Source organism: Gambusia affinis, linkage group LG10, assembly GCF_019740435.1.
Source record: "Gambusia affinis linkage group LG10, SWU_Gaff_1.0, whole genome shotgun sequence".
In the NCBI taxonomy this organism is placed as follows: Eukaryota; Metazoa; Chordata; class Actinopteri; order Cyprinodontiformes; family Poeciliidae; genus Gambusia; species Gambusia affinis.
In genome coordinates this window covers 14,301,832-14,324,234 of record NC_057877.1, presented here as the reverse complement: position 1 = coordinate 14,324,234, position 22,403 = coordinate 14,301,832, and the positions used below count along the sequence as shown (strand labels likewise).

The 22,403-nt window shown below is 37.8% G+C and overlaps 1 protein-coding gene across 5 annotated transcripts in view; it reads left to right on the top strand.

Moving 5' to 3' along the window:
• The window catches only part of LOC122838482 (voltage-dependent R-type calcium channel subunit alpha-1E), a 98,254-nt gene extending 79,366 nt beyond the window's left edge, over window positions 1–18,888 (top strand). For 2 of the 5 annotated variants that reach the window (XM_044129161.1, XM_044129159.1), the window contains exons 28-49: window positions 412–423; window positions 550–646; window positions 1,031–1,191; window positions 1,366–1,503; window positions 1,972–2,173; window positions 2,262–2,426; window positions 4,215–4,325; window positions 4,415–4,495; window positions 4,590–4,775; window positions 4,913–5,004; window positions 5,186–5,360; window positions 5,469–5,596; window positions 9,350–9,446; window positions 11,116–11,221; window positions 11,319–11,426; window positions 11,575–11,675; window positions 12,253–12,359; window positions 12,462–12,648; window positions 13,124–13,252; window positions 13,499–13,646; window positions 14,090–14,271; window positions 15,165–18,888. In XM_044129161.1, coding sequence (XP_043985096.1) covers window positions 412–423; window positions 550–646; window positions 1,031–1,191; window positions 1,366–1,503; window positions 1,972–2,173; window positions 2,262–2,426; window positions 4,215–4,325; window positions 4,415–4,495; window positions 4,590–4,775; window positions 4,913–5,004; window positions 5,186–5,360; window positions 5,469–5,596; window positions 9,350–9,446; window positions 11,116–11,221; window positions 11,319–11,426; window positions 11,575–11,675; window positions 12,253–12,359; window positions 12,462–12,648; window positions 13,124–13,252; window positions 13,499–13,646; window positions 14,090–14,271; window positions 15,165–15,722 — 3,271 coding nt within the window. In that variant the 3' untranslated portion in view covers window positions 15,723–18,888. Of the gene's footprint in view, window positions 1–411; window positions 424–549; window positions 647–1,030; window positions 1,192–1,365; window positions 1,504–1,971; window positions 2,174–2,261; window positions 2,427–4,214; window positions 4,326–4,414; window positions 4,496–4,589; window positions 4,776–4,912; window positions 5,005–5,185; window positions 5,361–5,468; window positions 5,597–8,506; window positions 9,447–11,115; window positions 11,222–11,318; window positions 11,427–11,574; window positions 11,676–12,252; window positions 12,360–12,461; window positions 12,649–13,123; window positions 13,253–13,498; window positions 13,647–14,089; window positions 14,272–15,164 lie in introns of those variants that run through there. The other 3 variants (XM_044129160.1, XM_044129162.1, XR_006371900.1) reach the window with 3 other exon arrangements.
• Window positions 18,889–22,403: the final 3,515 nt, after the last annotated feature.

Below are 22,403 nucleotides of genomic sequence, written 5' to 3'. Positions count from 1 at the left end.
TTGATGCATCTCTGACGACGTTTGAGAAATATTCTTGCCATTTGACAGTTTTATCTAATGAACAGATCAACCCTCGCTCTGACTGTATGCATCTATATTGAATCCATTAGGATAGCTAAAAGGACCTATTCACTCATGCTATCAGTGTACAAGAAATCAAAGTATAAATGTGTAAAGAAGAAACGTTTTAATTATCGTATGTAAACCAGGTATTTAAAATTTCCGACAAGAATTCTGAACATACAATACATACAAATCAGCATAATGTGAAAAATTTTAACCCATATTAAGTTCTGCACAAAAACATTTTTGCCTACTGCTATTTATTAATTGCTTTGTAACTGTAGCTGTGTTAATCCACTTTTGGTTTTCTCTTTCTTTGATGATGCCCTCTGTGGGACCGACCCATAGCAACGTGATGGGGTAAAAGTAACTTTTAGCAAATAATTTTGTGCAAATACTGGCTTTCACAAATTGAGACATGCCTTAGTAGCTGAAACGTTTGTGCAACAAAGAAGTTGTGTGATAACACAGCATTTTTATGCTCAGAAACAACAAAGGACGAGACATAAAGACCATCAAATCTCTGAGAGTGTTACGCGTCCTCAGACCTCTGAAGACCATCAAACGACTTCCTAAGCTCAAGGTATGAAGGCATTGTTAATAACTCAATAATTTTTTGTTTTTACCAATCACTTTAATGGTGTAGTTATTTTGTGGTTTTGTGTCTCGTAGCCATTTCTTTACAGTTTAATTAGATTTTTAACATTATAAAGAGTACTTGGGTGTTTTAAAAGACGCTGATAAATAAAATGCATTATTCTATTTTTTTCTGAATTTTAAGCTTATATATTTAAAATCGGACCTATGAATGAAAAACTTTGAAATGATGATTTTTTTTTTAAAAGGCTTTAAGTATCAAGTCAAAGACTTGAAATATTGTGAAAATAAGTTGTCAGTTTCTGCAACTCTGAACCAAAGTTCATCTTTGATACAAATGTTTTTAACACCTCTTTTCCTTTACTTTCAGGCGGTGTTTGACTGTGTGGTGACATCTCTGAAAAACGTCTTCAATATTTTGATTGTCTACAAACTCTTCATGTTCATCTTCGCCGTCATCGCTGTGCAGCTTTTCAAGGGGAAGTTCTTCTATTGCACCGACAGTTCAAAGGACACAGAGAAAGACTGCCAGTAATCACAGTTTAGATTTCTCCGCCTTACATCCAAATTTCCAATTTACTACTACAATTTCTTTTATGGCTCTTTGCCTACTCTCTTTTTTTTTTTTTTTTTTTTTTTTACATTTTAGTACATTTCTACTCGAGTTTCAATGAGAAGCTCAACTATTTTGTTCTCTCTCTTCAGGGGTTACTACATTGACTATGGGAAGGATAAAAAAGAGGTGAAGAAGAGAGACTGGAAGAGGCACGAGTTTCATTACGACAACGTCATCTGGGCTCTGCTCACACTCTTCACTGTTTCCACCGGAGAAGGCTGGCCTCAGTGAGTGATCCACTGGATTCTGGCTGATTCACAAATTCACAAACGAGCAATCCCACACATCACTTTTCCCTACTAAGCTGGCCAATGTGTTTTAACCTTAACAATCTGGGACATGTTTTTATTAACAATTAAATATGGCTTTGATTATGAAAATATGAGCAGTCTTTCTCAAACTTGCTTCTAACTTGCTTCGTGTTAGAAGGAAGTTAGAACAGAAATGTCACAAAAAGACAATTTATTGAAATATATCTGGTTACAATTTACTTACTCAGTGTGAAACTTGTGCCTGTTTAATTCAACATAAAGATAACATTTATGCAGGAGTTGAAGAAGGTTGCACAAGAATATCTTCTTCAACAGCTCTGAGTCTCTATTTTTGTCTTTATTTCCGTAAACATTTATTTATTTATTTATTTTTGCATTATTATTATTGAAGTTGATAGTAAGCGGTTCTTCTTCTTTCTGCAGGGTTCTGCAGCACTCTGTAGATGTGACAGAAGAAGACAGGGGTCCAAGTCACGGCAACAGGATGGAAATGTCAATCTTCTATGTCATCTACTTTGTTGTCTTCCCCTTCTTCTTCGTCAACATCTTTGTGGCTCTCATCATCATCACCTTCCAAGAGCAGGGGGATAAGATGATGGAGGAGTGCAGCCTTGAGAAAAACGAAGTGAGCTTCCTGACATGCAAACGTTAACTTCAAGTCTTGCATTTGTTTTTCTCTGTTTTTCAACATTTCTCTTTGTCCTGGGTTTCAGAGAGCATGCATAGACTTTGCCATCAGTGCAAAGCCCCTGACTCGATACATGCCACAGAACCGGCACACGTTCCAGTACCGTCTGTGGCATTTTGTGGTGTCCCCATCATTTGAATACACAGTCTTGACCATGATTGCTCTCAACACCATTGTCCTGATGATGAAGGTGAGCATAGAAAATAACAAGTGATTGCTTTCTAAAACGGAGCCTCAGTTGTCAAAGTTACTTGTGGGGATGCTGATATTGATGGGTGTCAGTATAGATTCAGAGAAAAATTCCCAACTGTACCAAAGATGGAGAAAATAAAGCAGCAACTATGTGTAATCATTTTGCAGTGACAAATGGTTGGCAAAGAAGTTATTTAATATTTAAATAATATTTAAAGTCTGTATTTAAGTCTCAGAATAATTAGTGGCGTTCACAAGGCTCTGTACTAGGACCCAAGTTATTTACTATTTCAATTATGTATTTACTGAAGAAAATCTGGTTAAACTTCAAATGTTTTTGGAGAATACAAAATTTATCTCATCAGCATTTGGCTCAACTTTAGTCAAAACGGTAGTAAAGCATAAAGTGGTTTTCATATCAAGTTATGGAATAACAGAAAAGCTACTACATTTATGGTGCAACATGGATTTTTGATGTAATAAGTTAAATTCTGTTCATATTGGAAGAGAATGCAACAAATTTCTTTTGTTACAACAGGTCACACTTTGTGACTTCATGTTGCATCTTGGAAAAACAGTTAAAACTCTTGGATGACACACGTTTATGTTGCTTTTTATTTAGTGAATTGAAAGTTGGAAGAACATAATAGGAACTTACACAGACCAAATACTGAATATTTAAACTAAAAAGCTTTGTTAATATGTAAACCCTAACCTACAAAATCTTTTTGCACTCACCAGATCCTTAAAATATAATGATATAAATAACCACAAACAAGACAATTATTTTTTTATGTTGAACAACAATCTGTCTTCTTCCTTTTTCAACCGAATCAAATAGATTACAATGCAAGATGATTATTAATATTCAATTGATATCAAATGAAAACTAATGTGTGAAACAATTTTGGTTACAATGCAACTAGATAGCATCTTTAGGCTGCAACATTCTTAATCTGGTTAAATTGTGTAATATGGATTATTTTGGGGGGTTTTGGTAGATTTCCTACATAATTCGTGGATTGAACCAGGATGAGCAGCAATGGGCTCTGCATTCATCTTGTCTTGAGCTGTAAAGTTGTCCCTTTGATATTTTTTTTATTTCTGTTAATTCTTTTGTCATTTAAGCCTTTCTTTGGAAGAAGTCAAAGAACAAAGTTATTTTATTTAAATTGTTAATTAAACCAGAACACAGTTCTGGTGATACATGAAGGGACGTCTTATTGTTTTCTCTTTCTGACTCCTTACATTAAACTTCCCACGGTTGGCACTTAGGTTTCCAGAAAATCGACAAACTTGTATGTTTTGGTGTCAGAGTTTCACCTCACCACATTGTGATAATTGCATTTGGAGCGGCTGATTGATGTTTACTCCCACACTTCCCTCATCAGTATTTATTTCCTGCTCTAGCCTTTTCCTGAGCCCCTCAGACACACAGACAGACAAACGCTCAGTGACTCAGCCTCCATTAAATATTGATCTATAATGTCCAGGCGCTGCTATTTAACATGGCCTCATTAACTGTGGCTGCCGGCCCCCGGAGGAATGACTCCTTTTATAGCGCCTCAGATGAGAGGTGCAGAGACATAGGCGCTATTTATGGGTCTGGAGGAATCTTCCATCAAACTGTAGATCAACAGGGTGCATGGCTGAAGTTCACCCAGATATCAGTGGGAAGGTTGACCTGCGGGGATTTGGCTTGGGAATACTCCAGCTTTGTCTTCTTTGTTGTACAACAAGACTTGAATTATGGATTAAGACCTCTGTCTTTTTTGTGTGTTTGCAGTATTACTCTGCCCCGCCTGCATATGATGCCTTCCTGAAACATCTAAACACAGCTTTTACTATCCTCTTCTCGATCGAGTGCGTTTTGAAGATCCTGGCTTTTGGTTTTCTGGTGAGAGAAAGAACGATAATGTAGCCTGACATAAAATTTATGAAACTTTCTGTGCAAAAGCCTCATCATCTTGATTTCTGTTTCGAAAGAACTACTTCCGAGACACTTGGAACATTTTTGACTTCATCACCGTCTTGGGCAGCATAACTGAGATTGTGGTTGACTTGCAGGTGATTTCATTATACCTTATAGTTTAAGAGTCAGATAAATGTCATGTTTGTGCTGCTAACAGGTTGTCTCCTCTTTCCTTTGCGCCGCTACCAGAGGATTGACACATTCAACATGAGTTTCTTGAAGCTGTTTCGAGCCGCTCGTCTGATCAAACTGCTGAGGCAGGGTTACACCATCCGCATCCTCCTCTGGACTTTTGTTCAGTCCTTCAAGGCGTTGCCTTACGTCTGCCTGCTCATTGCAATGCTCTTCTTCATCTACGCCATCATTGGCATGCAGGTCAGAAGAAAACAGGCTTTATCGAATATCAGCCAACGAATCACAGTTTCATGCTAATGTAAAATGGGAGCGTTTATGTGACATCTCTTGAATTTCAATGACCTCCTTGTCTTTTGTGTATTTATGTTAAAAATCAGGTGTTTGGGAACATTAAACTGAATGAAGAAACTCACATTAACCAACACAACAACTTTAAAACCTTCTTAGGTGCCCTGATGCTGCTGTTCAGGTACGAAATCTTTATTTTAAAGCACCATCTACTGCAAGCCTAACATTTAGAATCATAGATGTAATGTGGATCTTCCTTGATGTTGAACTTTCCAGATGGCAGACGTGATAACGTTGCTCAATCTGTGATTTATACAGTGGGACCTAAACAGCTCCTCATATTTTGTGATTTATGTAACCAGGAGTGCAACGGGGGAGTCGTGGCAGGAGATCATGCTGTCGTGTCTGGGGGGGCAGCAGTGTGAAACGGACCCCTCGCTTCCCCTTCCCGCCCTGACGACGGACCAGAGGGAGAGCTGCGGCTCAGACTTCGCCTACTTCTACTTTGTCTCCTTCATCTTTTTCAGCTCTTTTTTGGTAAGTCGAGACATTTGTATGCTCTCTTGGGTGGAGGCAACCAGAAAACTTTCAGTTTCCATGAAATGTTGGTACAATTAGCTTCTAATCTCCTCCTGTTCCATCTAGATGCTGAACTTGTTTGTGGCTGTGATCATGGATAACTTTGAGTATCTTACGAGAGACTCGTCTATCCTGGGTCCACACCACCTGGATGAGTTTGTCCGAATCTGGGGGGAATACGATCGAGCTGCCAGGTCAGTTTGCATTATTTACCTGTTTGCTCCCAGTTTCTGCAGACCCTCTAAAAAAATCTGAATTTCCAGTTCTAAGGTTTGCTGATACAAGTAATCAGATTTTATTGTAATTTACATCTAAGTTCTGGAGTGCAAAACCTCAAGTGCAAAATTTGTTTGTGTGGCAGACCTAATTATTCAGTTACCATTTTTAGCAGCGATAACTTTGAGTAAACAGTTTACCTATAACTTTTTCAGCCTCTCAGAATGTTATAAAGGAATTGTATTATTGGTGTCCGCTTGTAATTTACAGTCCTCTGTATCTTAAGTAGGTTGATGAACCATGGACAAATCATATTTAATGCTCATAAGTTGTCCTGAAACAAACACTTGCTTTTCAAAACTCTCTATGTAAACGACGGCCACAGAAAAACCATCCAATATGATGGAAAAGCTCTGACCAATCTGCTTTGTGTCAAAGACAGGAAGAGCAAATGGACAACAACCAAAACCCTGGAAGTGGATTTTGGAAACTTCAAGCAAGACAACAAAATGTAGCAGTTTCAATTTAATGAGGATGAAACGTTCTTACTCTTTCTAAACTCTCCTCATTTTTTCTTAAACCTATTAAACAATTTCTAAATGGAAAAAGTGCTAGAAAAAAAACTTTTTAGAGTTTTTGAAATACATTTTCTAATATTTCTAGAGATCATTTGAACAAGACGATAACTGCAAAGAAATTAATCAAATGTCTTATTCAAAAATAAATAGATTTCACATAAAGGGTTGCACTTTAGAATGTCCTTGAGTCATTCTCATGTGTTAGAGAAACACTGAACTTATTCAAAATATGTATTCATTCCTGTAAAACTTAACTCTGCAAGAAGTGCATTGTTAGTCACAGAGGCGTACTACATGAGTACCACTTTATTGAAAGAGAAGAAGTTACAGAAACCTCTCTTCTCCTACAAGCTGAGTCTTTCTCATTATCTCCAGCTGCCTTGGACAGTTCTACTCCTAATCAGCTTTGCTCAAATTTTATTTGCCATAAATAATTTAATTGGATACAAAATGCCCCTGAATGAGTCATCAAAATGTTTGAATTGTTCCTACTGAAAGTCAGAAGTATCAATAATAAATATTGGGCTGGGCACAGCAACATACTTGAAAATGAGCAAATTACACAGCGAAAACTCAAAAACTTACAAAGTGTTTTTGGCCTAGTTTTCAGTGCAAATATCGTATTACACTTGAAATAAGACAAAATGAACTTACAAAATATAGGAGCTTGTTTTCTGTAAATAATTCCTTTATGTCAATGAAAAAGTACTAGTTCCACTGACAGATTATTTAAGACATTTTCCCAAATTATAGGTGAAATAATCTGCTCTAATGGTGCAATAGAGCAATGAAGGTTTATACAGTTTCTCTCTTGTTTTCTTTATTCATTGTCCTGAAGACAGTGTACATCCTCAACAGCAGAATTAGCTGTTTGTCATCTCAGGATGTGTGAAGCTGTTCTTTCACAACTTAAAGCATTAGTGTGCATTACACTGCAGTTATTTAAATGAAAATTTAGCTAAAGATCTTACTTTTAAAGAGGATTGGAAGGAACTGATTAAAGACATTATAGTATTGAATCAGGTTCTCTTGTCTTTTGGTCATCACACGGCTGATCTCCAAAGAACTGAGATCTGGTCATAAGGAAAAGTTACATCCCCTTCAATGTTCCGAGATGAGAAATATGTCAAAAGCATTAAAGAAAATAACACAGGGCACAGCAGCTGAACATGCAATGAAAAGTTACCAGAATGTGACAATGTTTAATGTTGCAAAGCAAGACAAAAGCAGGAAAAACGTATTAACTTGGAGACCTAACATACTGGCACCGAGCTCAGAAATTTAAAGCATTCTCTGTCCTAGTCTACATTATAATTCGCTATGATAGTAAATTAATCCCCTGTGACATTACACCTGCACTATGTCAGTAAGTAAATGTTGGTTTGCGGACACTGTTTTGCCGCTGTATTTCCATGTAAAGTTGGTTTACTCACAATTACACACCAGATGGTCCCTAAAATTCACTTCAAGTTAATGTTGCACATATCATTGTTGGAAGGGAAATCAAAATGCTGCTACACAGTCTTCTGCTCATTTGGCTTAGTCACTGAAAGAAAACAAGTCGCTGCTGTAGCTTAATGTTATGGGTAAGCATAAAGGAGGAACATTTGGGTAGAGTGCTTGATGTTTTCATTTAATGAAATAGCACATTTTCTGAGAGAGAAAGTTCTTTTTTTTTTTCATAAATTGACACACTCACTTGTCCAGATGGTCTGGCTGCTGACTCCAGTAGAGCAATCTGTCAGAGCAGTGGCACGATCTGTGTGTCCTTGTTCCTTAGCCTTGGTTTTTCCTCTTCTCAAAATCATAATTTGAATCGTTTCATAATCCACGTTTGCTTTCACAAATCTCATCTATATTTCCTTGTGTGGAAGAACTTTGGGGAAAGGAAGAGTGCTCTATTCCTCACTTACTGTGTTGTCATATGTCAAGAAAATATGTTCTGACAATTACATGTGATTGTCCCCTTCCACATAATTTAATGCTCTTTCTATTTTAACCAGCCAATCTCTAAAAACTCATTTTGGGTATTGTCTTAACTTAAAATATTTGCTTTGAAAAAAATGGAAAGGCAGTTTGTTCTTTATTTTTGTTTTCTATATTTTCTGAGTGTGAAAGCTGATAATTGATCTAAATCGAAGTAACTGTACATCTACCCAAATTCCCTTATTGGAAAATAATATGGATCAGAAATTAAAGTGAAATTTTTAATAATTTTTTTAAAATCCGGGATGTAATGTTTAAACTTAAAGAACAGAGCCTTTTCCATCCTTGTTGTGTATTCTATAATGACACGTGTGCTCTCTCCAGTGGTAGGATCCATTATAAGGAGATGTACAAAGTTGTACGCACTATCTCACCTCCTCTGGGCTTTGGAAAGAACTGCCCCCACAGGGTGGCATGCAAGGTTTGGTTCCCCCATGTCAGCAAGCGTCCCTTTGGCCTCTTTTACGTAGAATCCTTCCTCACTTCCTCCTTTTCCTTTCTTCACATCCCTTCACTGATTATCACCCCCCTGTTCAATCTTCAGGGATGTGTTACTCAGGATAAAGAATGACAGTGCTTCAGTGTCAGGGTATTAAGGCACAAAATGTCCCTCATTTGGAGTCACAGTGGGAACAATCTTGGTTTGACTAGATGCCCAAAGTTGGCTTTTGATCCAAGCTGAGGGAATTTTGTCTCTCTCTACCTTTTGGATCTGGGGTTTATGTGTCACCTAAATGCCACATGCACTACAGAAGGTAAGTATGTAATTTTTTCGACCAGATCCAGAGAGGCTGTCACTTCTTTGCTCATCCTGTTGAAGGACTCCTCGTTTCCTATGTTTCTATGCTGTGTGATTGGCATAGAAAGAATGCAATCCGGTTTATTTATCCTACTTTGCTCTCTCTGTGTTTGTGATGCCTTAAAATATTTTTTTCTCTTTTATATCCTCCATTCCTCTTCCTCTCTTGCCACCCTTCACCCTCTCCTGTGCTACTTTCCTCCACCATCCTTTGGGAATGCACTCCTCTGATTGCTCCACACTTTTATTAAATTTCCCCTCCAACACCATCTCTGTCCCTTCTCCCTCCTCTTCCTCTCCCACCCTCTGTTTTTTTTTTTAACCCCTTCTTTCTCATCCACATCCTCATGGCTACCTGGCGCCCCCAGTGGTCGTATCCATTACACTGACATGTATGAGATGTTGACCAACATGTCGCCACCTCTAGGCCTGGGCAAGAAATGCCCCTCCAAAGTGGCTTATAAGGTAGATCAAACACCAGAGAAAGGGTGCTGCCATGTATTTCAGTCACCAGAAATAAGCGCAGTGAATCTTCATTTTGTGTGTCAGACATCAGAAAAGTAAAGCATCTTTGGTGTGAATTGTAATACAAAGATTTGCTTGTCAAAGTATTTGTCCATCAGCGATAATATGCCTGTTTGCTTTGCATCTTGGCAGAAAAATAAAACATCATATCTGTTTGCTGGTTTCTGATGAGAGACTATCCATGTTAGCTCTGAGGCAGTTTGAGGTCATGAAAGAGAAAAGTTGTTAAACATCTACATGCCTGATGCCATAGTCAGCTGTCCTCTCGCCTTTCCTACATACTCCTCAGCCTCATGCATTGCCAAGTCTGCATGTGCATGCTACAACTGTGTTGCATTAGTTTGTTTGTTGTTCCAATGTGTTGCTGTGTGGATTATATAGATGCATTTTCAATTGCAGATTTATCTCTTTTATGGAACAAAGCTTGCACCAAGCTAGATTTTGTTTTACAAATTACAAGAGAAAAAAGGAAATTATCTCTAAACTGTCTTGATACATTTTGTAACATTTTGTTTTATTTTATTTTATTTATTTATCTAGGTAAACCCCATTGAGATCTGGATCTCATTTTCAAGAGGGACCTGGGAAAACATAACATAGCTTTCTAGGAATGCAACATTTTATTTGATATAGTGTAAAATCACAAATTATCTGCAGCAAGTATTTTATTCAGATAGCTTTTCTGACCCTATAAAGTAGTAATCACCAAAATAGAGTTTTAGCTATTTAATTTAAATTGCTCACCATGCGTCTCACGAATTGATATTAAGAAAATAATTGTATTAAATGTTAAATATTTGACCACTTAGAAATTTTAAGCTGGTTGCCTTAAAATCATAATTTGACTGATGGTCGATTTTCAATCACCAGTTTTGCAAAGCTCAAGTCAGCCAAATTTTATTTGATTCTACAAAAACATTTCTACTTTGAAAGTGATAATGTTTTATATGGTTTTTACCTTAATAAAAATATACAAGTACTGTGGTGTTTATGCAGCATAGCATTTGCTTTTCACAACACAGAGCTCACTTTTTTATTTATTTATTTATTTTTTTGCACTACAAAATGTAGTGAGAGCACAAAATATTATTTATGGAGCAAAATCATCTAAAAATAAACAACAGTTGTTTAAAGCTTGATATTTAGACACTCAACTGATACAAAAAATAACTTAAATACTCTTCTTCTTGCAGTAATAACTTCCGCACTGGAAAGTGTTGTTTTAGAGATCAGAGATCTGGAGTCAACTGATCACATTTTTATCTTCTACCTAATCAAGACAGGTTGGGGATAAAATCCATCAATCTCTTATCACCAACCAATTTCCTGATGCGTCTCTATTTACTGTATATATGAGTGTGTATATATAAATAGATGCACACTTAAAACTTAAAATTTTCCTTCCAGTAAAAGATTTTAGATTTTTTTTTCTCCTACACAAGGAAATAAAAGTCATTGTTCCCCTTTATAAAGAAGTGAACATTTTGTTAGAAAAAGGAGAGCAAGCTTTAGAAAATACTAATAAATCTGCATTTATCGTTAGTCGCCCTTGCGGTGTTGCGGTGTTGTTCCATATCGATGTACTGAGTAAACTCTTTGTTACCATCAGAGACTTGTCCTGATGAACATGCCTGTGGACGATGACATGACGGTCCACTTCACATCCACCCTCATGGCCCTCATTCGCACTGCGCTCGAGATCAAAATAGCAAGAGGTTGGTCATAATCTTACACCTGCATAATAAAATATCACATAAAGCTTAAAATCTTGAGTTCATCTCTAAGCTTTTGTTTCTGTCTTTTCATTGTCAGGAGGAGAAGATCGAAATCAAATGGATTTGGATCTGCAGAAGGAAATTGGAGTTATCTGGCCTCACCTCTCCCAGAAGTCACTGGATCTGCTGGTTCCAATTCACAAAGGTAAAATTCTCACAGTAATCTCTACTTCACTGTATGTCAGAAAACATCAACTTATTTTTGTTTCTTGGACAAATAAACATGCTTCTAAATAAATTTGTCTGAATGGTTAATTGTTATTGTGTGATCGTTTCTGTTTCTTCTTCCACAGCCAGTGACATGACTATAGGAAAGATATATGCTGCCATGATGATCATGGATTATTACAAGCAGAGCAAAGCCAAGAAGCTGCGCCAGCAACTGGAGGAACAAGTATTTGTTTTTATCTTTTTCTAAGATTTGGTTTAAACATCTATGTGAATTTGTGTTTATATTTTCGTGTTATTATTGAAGTCTACTTCCTGCTGAGGTCAGGTTCGACAAGTTACGTTTGTAAAAATATCAGTATTTTGGGTAAATCTTATACCTTAACTTGGACACAGCTGATGAAAAAAACTTTTTAAATGTTAAAGTTAATAATGAGTGCATGGATTCACAAATCAGACCTTGTCATGAGAAAGATAAAAAGACCCAAATGCAGGTGAAAAATTGTGTAGTACAGAATTTAGTCAAGATTTCCTGTTAATTTTCCTAAAATCAGGTGCACATGGTTGAAATATCCTAACGTTTTGAGGCTCAAACACACTATGTACACTATTTGTTAAATGAGCTAAAAAATGAACCTCTCTGTTGTGGATTTTTTTCCTTTCCCCCTACTTTGAGTGTAAGGTTAGTCGGTAATGAAGAAACACAGTTCAAATCAATGAAGCAAGGACATAAGCTTGTTTATTACATCTTGCCCTTGGTGTAGGTATTTTCATGTCCCACTTGTATTTCTGTCTCTTCTTAGAAACACGCCCCCATGTTTCAGCGTATGGATGCTTCCTCTCTTCCTCAAGAAATTCTATGCAATGCCAAGTCCCTGTCATTTCTCCGACACAGTGCTGAATCTGCTCTGTAAATATTCAACTTTCATTCCTGCAACGTCTTTTAGATGTCCTGTATCTTTCTCTGGTAGCTCTTCTGCTCTGTTAATTAATTTTTTTATGTTCCCATCAGCACCAGAGGAGGGTTTGTGGCGCTCAGCCCCATTTCTCCACAAGAACTGTTCCTGCAGCCGCGACCTCGCTCCAGAGAACAGAAGGTGGAGGAAGAGGATGACGACTATCATTCACCATACCGCCTGTACCCCCATCCACATCACCACCACCACCAACAACATCATCATCATCATTTGCATGCACTGGTAGGTGTTCAGATGTGCCTCAGGTAAAACAGTCCCTTAAAATTGAGATTGAACCTCTACATGTTCACAGCTTGGGATTAGGTTTTCTAACCTAAATCTTCTTTGACCCTATAAATCCTAAACGGAGCGCCGGCGATCCAGCTACATTTGCAGTACTGTAATTCTGCCACACTTTGCACTATCTGAAAAATTCCAACCAATAAGCCGTTATTATGGTAATTATGGTATTTATTTGTAAAAATGTATCCTCTTCTTTCCACTTCACAATAACGGACTGCTTTGTGTTGGCCTATCCTATAATATGCTACTATAATACATGATTCTAATGTGACAAAATACAATATAAAGATTTACGGAAACTCCTGTAAGGCGACATATATTAGGTTAGACTCAAAGAGGCTGGGATTTTTTTGTTGCAGGTGTGCAGCGTCTGCAGCTCCTCTGAAGAAATACTCTATTTGTGCTGTTTGTGTAGGTGCCGGAGGTAGTGGAGTACAACCATCTGATGCAGCAAGCCAGGCAGGACCAAACAGTTATTAAATCACCGCAGCACACTGCATCTATCAGAGCATCTTCCATGCCCAGGCTGGCTGTTGATCCACAGGTAATGAAAAGTAATCACCTGTATTCAGTCCTAAATCCAGTGCAGACCAAATATGTGCTGTGAAAATCAGTGGCCAAATAAAATCCCCAGCTGCATTTATTGCCTTCATATTTACTGCCCCACCGCACTGATGAGAAATGATTGGCCGTAAAATCGAAGCAGCTTTCAAAACAAGAACGAAAATATCATTGTTTGGTGTTGTTGTCAGTTACCTGTCTGTCTTTGGGTCGTTTCACATGCATAAAGGCTGCAGTGTCAGAAGACGGGAGGCTGATGAAACGCTCCTTCTCCACCATCGGAGATCAGTGTGTGAACGGCCTGTGGCAGGAGCAACACTCTCTGGAGAAAATCAGCCCTGACGGCACATTTAGAGCTCGTCAAAGGAGTTACAGAGGTCACTTCAACCTTTTCCCGCAGATAAAACGTTGTTATGTTTCTCATGTTTTGTTCAGAAGAATTACATCAGACATAAAGAGAGCTGACCTTGACTAAAAAGACATTTTAAAAAATGCAGTTATTTTTTCACTAGTACCATAGTTTTTATGTTTCATAAGCTGTTAACACAAAATTGAAAGTTTATGCATATTAGGTATTCAATTTAGCTTCCACCTCATGAATTATTTTAAGTTCAGTTTATTATTTCTATTATGAAAAAAATCTAATTTGTATTCTTAAAAATGCACAGATAAGTAGACATTAGTGCTTTTATGCATTTGTAAATTTACCTGGAAGTAAAAACATGTTATTGATTACTGGAGACCGAAAGTCATAGTGAATTAATGACTGTTCAAAGGTACAAATTTTTATTTTGAGTGAAATGTGAACTATCTCTTCTAGGTCCCAAACTCAGCCCTAGAGAAACAAGCAGTCACGAGAGAGGGAGATCAAAAGAACGGCGCCACCTGCTGTCTCCTGATGTGTCCCGCTGTAACTCAGAGGAGCGAAGCAGGGAGCCTTCCTGTGAGAGGAGGCAGTCCCGCTCACCGAGTGAAGGACGCATGCACAACGTCCAGAAACAGGTGGGAGTCCAGAGCACACAATGAGGATGCCCCCCAAAAAGGAGATCTTTGCATGTCTTAGTTTGTTTTTGAATATTTTTCTCAATATTTTCTAGAGAGGTAATTTATTGTTATTTTTTGCAGGAATTTGGAGGATTATACAGTCCTTTTATAATGCAGGTTAAGTGGTCAGGGTTTTGTACAATAAGTCTTATTTAGCAGTTGTGGTATTGTGAGGTGCAGCAGTTTTATTTGTGACATTGTTCAGGACTTTTAGAAATCTTTTTATCTGTTAACAATTCTGAATATCGTAAAGAAGAGCATTTTTTGATTGAGGACCAAAATTGCAACATTTGTTACATTTCCTGCTGATACGTTTTATTTTTCTCACTGAACAGAAAACAAACCAAACCTTTGAATGCCCCCAACACCCAACCTGTGGTGACTCTACACCAAGAACCACTAAAGGAAGCAACAAAAAAACCTCTGAAGCATTTCCTTCACAAAATGTAAACAGAAAGGAAGTGATGTGAGATTATAGCAATTGTACGATTTCTCTTTTGTTTTTGGCAAAATACCACGACCCATTTTTCCTAGTACCGCTAGACACAGGTGAATTTCAGTTGTATGTATCCATAATGCCCTGCGGTATAGTTCCCTTCCGGCTTTAGGAGCAGTCTCCGGTCCGCTTGACATTCACAAACGCAGAGTTCACTTAATCCTAACCGAATAAAGTACTAGGTTTTTAGGAGGACCAGAGTTGGTTTCTCTGATCCTCATCAGAGTTTAATTTCACATTCAAGCTTCATCAAACAAATCAGACTTTATAGGCAATTTACCTACAGTTTGATTAAAGCAGACTAAAAAGGCCTGAATGCACTCTCTCTGCCACTTCTCTCGTATGTCTTTTACAGGTAATGGCAACAGGAAGCCCAGCAAACTCAGCCTCAGAGTCCAGTACCCCTCGTAACCGCCGCCAGCTGCCTCAGACGCCTTCTCGTCCGCGGCCTTATATCTCATACTCTCCTCTCGTCTGCAAACCATCAACCTCTCCCACTGCTGCTCCCCTCTCCTCTGAAGGGCAGTCCCAGCCTCAGGACGCCGCCGGTGGCTCCACAGAAACCTCATGGCGGGCTGAGAAGGAGAGCAGACCTCTGTCGGCGGGTCACTGTTCATCTGGAGGTCAGATTTCAGGACCAAGCCACCCATCGCCTCATCGCTACATATCAGAGCCCTATCTCCCATTCCATGAGGACTTCAGCGGTGATGATTCAGGTGACAGACAGGAAACACTGACCTTTGAGTCTGCCATGGCCACCAGTCTGGGACGGGCCAATGCCATAAGCTCTGCCCCTCAGCTCAGACACTCCTGGCAGGTTCCCAATGGTCATGTCCGGAAGCACTTGGTCCAGGGGAGCCCGACTGACAACAGCGAGCTGCTAAGTGACACAGATGAGGATGACCGCTGCTAAAACTCAAGAGACAGAGATGCAAACGATGCACAGTGCTTTGGGGCACACCAGGGCGGCTTCACAGCACTGGAGGGAGTGGATTTATCTCCACTGTGGCTCAGAGAACCTCATGTTCTCAGCACCGTAGCATTACAGCCAGGACTGAGCAACCCCGCTGTTCATCTGGACGCCTGTGTCCGTCTTCACATGTCCGTGCGTATCTGTAGTAGCTGAAGGGAATCTAGACGTGTGGACCTGAATGTCTGTTTACATGTGTGTGCTTTTGATAAAGAACGTGCCAAAAAAAGGTGAAAAGCAGGGGGAGACACAAATATAAGTAGCCCCCTGCGCCCAAATCAATGTGTTGCAGCTCCTTCCCAAACAAGTGTTTTGTTAAAGAACAAAAATACGATAAGTCCAACATGTCCAAATGTCACCAAAAAAATCTGATTAAGTGCATTTTGTGGAAGTGAAAAATAGAGGTAGCATATACACATGTAATAAGATGAATGTATTTTAGTTTTATGTTCGGGTTTATTTGGTGGGTTGCTGTTAAGTCTTTACAGTGCATAGTTGTGGGAGGAGAAAATTCAGTGATTGAGCAGCCAGTCCTGTTTTTTCCTGTTTACAGTAAGAGTTTCTACATGATTTGTGGGCATTACACAGCTTGATCTTTCTGTTAAAATGTGAAAACAATGTATAAGCTTGATGAGAGATGTTTTGTCTCAGGATCTGGGCGCATCCAGTGTGTATTATAAGGACCCGACATGAAGTCAAGGAAAAGCTAAGAACTGAAATGTTTAATTAAGTTTCATCAAAACAGAGTCATTGAGACAGCTGAAAATTTCATTTCATCTGCTTTACTCGCCGTCTACAACGTCCGGTGAAGCCGCCATGTCCCAGTGATGCTGCCATGTGAAGCAAGCCAAATGTTTGTCCAACCTCCACGCCTCTGTGCTGGACCGCCACTGTTGACGGCGTGGCGGGGAGCTAATTTAAGCCATTTGTTTTGTATACAGAGCTGGAGATGTGCTGCCTCCTTTCCTTTGATGATGAAATTTATGACAAATTATTGTCATACTGCCATACATGGATGCTTTAGCAGAATTCACAGCCGTGGTGTTTTTTTATTTCTAACCCACTTATTGTTCCCATCATGTTTCATCTGTAGAAACATTGTCATTGTATTTTCTGTGCTTGAGAGCTTTAGTAATTTCCACATGCATGATCATGTCTTGAAACTGCCTGGTTATTTTTGGTGTTCAAGAGGTTTTTACAGAAAAAATATTAAAAAACAAATATGTAAAGAAGTACACTATATTGCCTAAGGTATTTAGTCACTTGTTACCTAAAAATATGAATGTGAGAGGCATTTCACTTTTATTTCACAGCGATTGTTATGATATTGGCCCACTCTCTGTAGCTGGAACAGCTTGAACTTTTTTTGGGAAAGCTTTCCTCAAAGTTTAGGAGTGTGTTTACAGGATTTTTAAATCATTATTTCAAATGAGCATTAGTGAGATCAGACACTGATGTTGGAGGAGAAGGCCTGGCTCATGCTCTTTGCTCTAATTCATCCAGCAGGCGTTTTATTTGTTGCCGTCTGTGCTGACCAATATTTCCACACCACACTCATTCACCATGTCACAATTGTTTTCAGTTTGCTCTGGTTTTATAGGTTTATTGTGATTTTTTAGCTTTAGGATTCTTCATGCTTTCTGTACTGCATATTTCACTTGTTTTTATATTGTTGGTTTCCCTGATTCTCTGCATATGTCTGTAGTATTTTGATTTTTTGTGCATTCTTTGGTTTGCATTCTATTGGCGCTCACTGTTTATTTAGCCAGTACCTTCCCTCAGTGCCTCGGCTTTCTGCTGTCCATAGCTCATCTGCTCATTAACTCATCTGTCTTGCTTTCCAGTAATCAAACACCCCACCATAAATATTACTTGTTTTTTCTCATTCTGAGTCAGGTCCTCTGTAATGGATACCAGCCTGGTTTGTTTCTTGTTTGTAATTTTCCTAGGAAAAAAGAAAGAAGATATTTATTTTCACCTGCCTGCTTCTTAATTTCTCATCTGCTACCATTATGTCACAGTTTATGTATTTCCATACCTTGCTTTGTGAATCCCAATAATCATCTTGCCATCTCCAAACCATTCCTATGAAGTTAAATTGTCCAATATGTCTTGTTAGGGTGAAGTATTAAAGATTAATTTAAATGGAATTAGGAAGCTGACCCAAATTCCTGAAAAAAACACAATGCACACAAATTTTGTGCCTGTTTTTGCAGTTGTTTGCAGTCACGTCACTCTTGTGAAAATGTCATGACTGGATTCACTGCACAGGTTGCGTTCTGTGCCATGTTGAATTCATGAATTTCCCAGTTGTTTGTAGAAGCAGTCTCAATGCCTTGATGCTGGGTTTAATCCTCCTACGAGCAAAAGAGTCGACTGAAACATCAGAACTCACTGACTGGGCTGGGTGGCCCAATACTTTCAGCAATATAGTGTATTTATTTCTCCTTCTCAGCAATCACTTTCCACATACTTTGAGCATTGCAAAACTTCAAAAGGTTTGTTGTTCCCTCTGATTTAGATGAGTATTTATATCATGTGCTGTTGTGTTGTTAAAATATAATGAGTTTGAAATGTGAACCCAGGGCCTATTGAGACCCAGGAATTCTCTGAAAAAAAAAAAAAAAAGAGTTTTAGCAGAAAAGTCACTGAAGTGTGTTTTGCAGTAAACCACATAGGTTTACTGTAAAATCTCCCTGTAGTATATACATCGCATAGAAATGTCCTACACATGTACAGCTCAATTTAGGACTTAACTTGGATGTCGGTCTGTACAGACAGCCTAATCTGTGCCTGGGAAAGCTCCCTATCAAGGCTGGATTATTTAGATCGAAAAACCCTCTGGTAAATATGTAGAATAAGATGTACAAAATCCATCTTTCATTTATAGTATCTTTTGATTTCTACTGTAATTATCATGCCTGTTTATGATTGTTTACAGACACATTAAAAAGATGCCCTGTCTTTTCTGTGCCGAGTTAAATTAAATTAGTATGATTTGTTAACACATCGGTCTGCTGACGTGCTTTTGTAATTAAGATCATGGTGACACCTTTTAGGATGCAGATTTACTAAGGTCTTGCATTGACCCTTACAAAATAAAACTGAAGAAAAAAAACAACAAAAAAAAACAGTAAAGCAAAATTTGTCTAATTTGTGTCATAAATGAGCTAACTTATTTAGAAATCCATCCATCCATTTGCTTCCACTTATCCGGGGTCGGCTCGTGGTGGTAGAACCAACAATTTTTGCATGTTTGTAAATATTTTCGTAGTACATATACAGATATAAAGCAATGAACCTGTGAAACAATTTTACAAACTCGCACTTTACAAAGTAAACAAACGATAATTTTATTTGTAGATTCTAGCCTTTGGTCATGTATAGGCAAAGGTTTTTCAGGCTGAAAAACCTTAATGTACTAAAATAGTTAAATACATCCAAAAATAGATTGACATTTACTGAATTTTTTGTGACCTAAGCAAGCTGTGTTTTAGCGCTTGTGGGAAGCTAGTTCATCTTGGTTTGCTGAAGAAAAACAAGAAAAGATTAAAAGAAATTGAGCCTTGGAACTTAAAAATGAAGATTTCTGAAGAAAGATGGAATAAAATAAGATATTATCAACTCTAAAATACTCCTCACAACCCAATTTTAGCTAACTTAAACTAAGCACCTTTTTAATATTTTTTTAGAAAACTTGAGTCGCTGAGCATTTTGTTTTGTTCCACCACAAGTGATGAAAATTCATCCCCATAAAGTTGGTTCAGTTTATTTGTGGGGCTGGCTCCCACATGTTATGCGATTATGTAAGAAAAGTAGGCTCTCACCCACATCTTCTCTCTGGAATATTATCTTCATATGGCAGTGTTTGCAAACTGGAGTAAAGAGTAATTTCTTTCTTTTTTCCCTGTAGAAGGTTTAAAACTGGCCTGGGTTATTTACACAAAGCTCTACTGCCGTCTGAGTCTGTCAGCTTTGTGACACAGTTTACATTCACTTGTGAGTTGACTCTATGTGGGAAAGGTCTTTAGTTTCTCAGAAGCATATTAATATGTGCGTTCTCAATCCGTCACATATCCACTGGCCTATTTTAAACATTTAAATTCATGGTCCAGTTTGGAACATTTAAGAAGTTGTATGTTTAAGACTTTTGTCTTATGGTAATATCAGATGTTAAGAAGTCTTTTTATAGATGTTTTACTCTTATCAAGACTGTTGAAAATGCCTTAATTTATGTTAAATATTTTTATTCTACATGCTGTTGCCATGAAGCCTTTGTGATTAACTGTTTTTAGAAACCTGGGAATACATATCAAAGTATAGTGGAGCCCAAAATTATTCATACTCTTAGGAGCATTTAAAGTTATTTTACCAAGAAACATGTAGGAAATGTTAAACACAGCCCTTTAGCATAAATACAGTATGCACAGATATGTAAATTAGTTGGGGGGTTTTTAAGTTTTTGTTTCAACACAATAATTTATATCCTTTTTAATAGTCAATATTTATTGGCAGTAACTACAGCTTCTTCTTCTATTAGCCATACTATTCCATAGTTTTTGCAATTAATTTGTCAGCGATCAAGACCAAAGCCAACTAATCCAGTTGTACTTTTATTACCATTTAAAACTTGGCATCAGTGTCCAAGTAAGGATCTCATCAAGACAACCAGAGGTGAATAAATGCTGGCCAGTCTGATTGGTAACAACAGCAGTGTGTTGAGGTTTGGGTTTGGACACTGTGCCTTGTAAGTTCTTCTCTGTTGATCTTTATGAAATGTTGACCATACTCACTCCTGACTTGTCTGAACATTTTGCTTTTAAGTGTGATCCTGCTGGGAGGAGAAGATTCCTCTCATCACACATGCTTTCCTGTAAGCTCCAACCCAACCCTACACACCCTTCTTTATACAGTCGCCTATTGCTCTTCTGATGGTCTTGTGAGATTTCTCACCTGGACATCATGGCTCCACGTCTCTCTCCTGACAAAATAACAAGAAAATGTGATTTAATGAGAATTTGGGTTGATTTATGAAACACATTGTATATATAAAAAAAAAACTCCTGTGCTACATATCAAGAAAGTCTTTAATTTAATGTCTGGGCCAATTCAAGTCTTCTATGGAGGCTCCTTTAAACACTTTAGCTATTTCAAACTTTCTCCTGCTCATTCATGCTCACTCACACATGCAGAGCAGTTGAGTTTCTCACCACATCTGATCATATGCTCCCATCCAATAATCTGCGCTGAATAAACAGAAAAGCATTCACGCCTTCTGTTTATCAGCATGCTCACATAAGTGTTGCTCACACTCTCAGGCGTGAGCCACTTGCAGATTTGTTGAAGAGCATAAACTGCTGGACAGCCGCCCGTCTGGCACAGAAATGCTACAATGACGAGACGGCGTCCGCATCAATATGTGTCTGAATGTGCTTTTGGTCTCCTCATTTTTTATTTATTTTTTTTTGCTTTGAGCTGTGACTTTGTCAGGCCGGACAAAGTTTTACTTCAGGGTTTTTGAAGTAAAACGTGGAGTAGTTGGAGCTCCGACTTACAGACACAAACGACTGCAAGAGAGGAAACCATTTTTTATCCACACCAGAGGCCATGTCTGCAGCTCAAGTTTTGGTGCTAATATTTCTTCTGAATTATGTAAGTCTTGTTGTTGATATTTATTTCTGTCTCACTGAGTCTCATTTAGAATATCTAAATGAGATGTAAGTAATGTTACCTGCACGTGTAGCATTAGCAAAATGCTGAATGTCACTATTGAACATTTTCGTCTCAGTTTTCAATTCAAATCTAACTTAGTTATTGTTATTTTATCAAAGAAGATACTGATCTGCCTTTGCCATAATTTAGATACATTATTTTTAAATACGCATGAATGAAGCCTAGTTTTAATATTACAGTACAACCCATACAACCAAGAAGGTTGAGAGTTTATATCCTCAATCAATTGTTTTTCTCATTTTTTTTAATGTCAGTGTTTCCATTCTATCTCCTCATTGTTGTCCTTTCCCCTAATACGTAATTAATAGACCTGGCTAAGAGTAAACAGGAGCAAGTGACGTCATAGCAATATTTCTCATTTCTTTTTTCTTCTGTAAGTTTTGGCTTGTCTAACCTATTTATGATAGGAATTTGTTTTGGGTTTATGATCTATTATTTGATTATATCCCTGGTTTAAATTGATTTTTCTTCAGTTTTCATGGTTTTTGTGAATTGTCTATACTCGCTTATCTTTTTAACTTAAAGTCAACTACTGTTGTTATCCTATATTATTGAGTTTTATTCACAGTATATTCATAAATTTTAATGTCATGCTTGCTGCACAGTAAGGATTTCATGTTCATCATTTTAAAGTCAAATGAATTAGAAGAGAATGCAATCCTATCATATTTTTCAGAGAAAACTTTCATTTGTGGCTTTACAATTCTGACCTACATAGTAATTTCTGCATACAGCTGTTTTGAAAAATGTCCTTATTGCTTTGATTACAGTTCTCAGAAGATGTATGAATAAAACTTGAACTTCTTTATGTTAAAAACATTCCAAACAGGTGGGATCTTTTCACGGGATAACCACTCAAGCTGGATTTAAATCAAGCCCAGAAAACCAGAC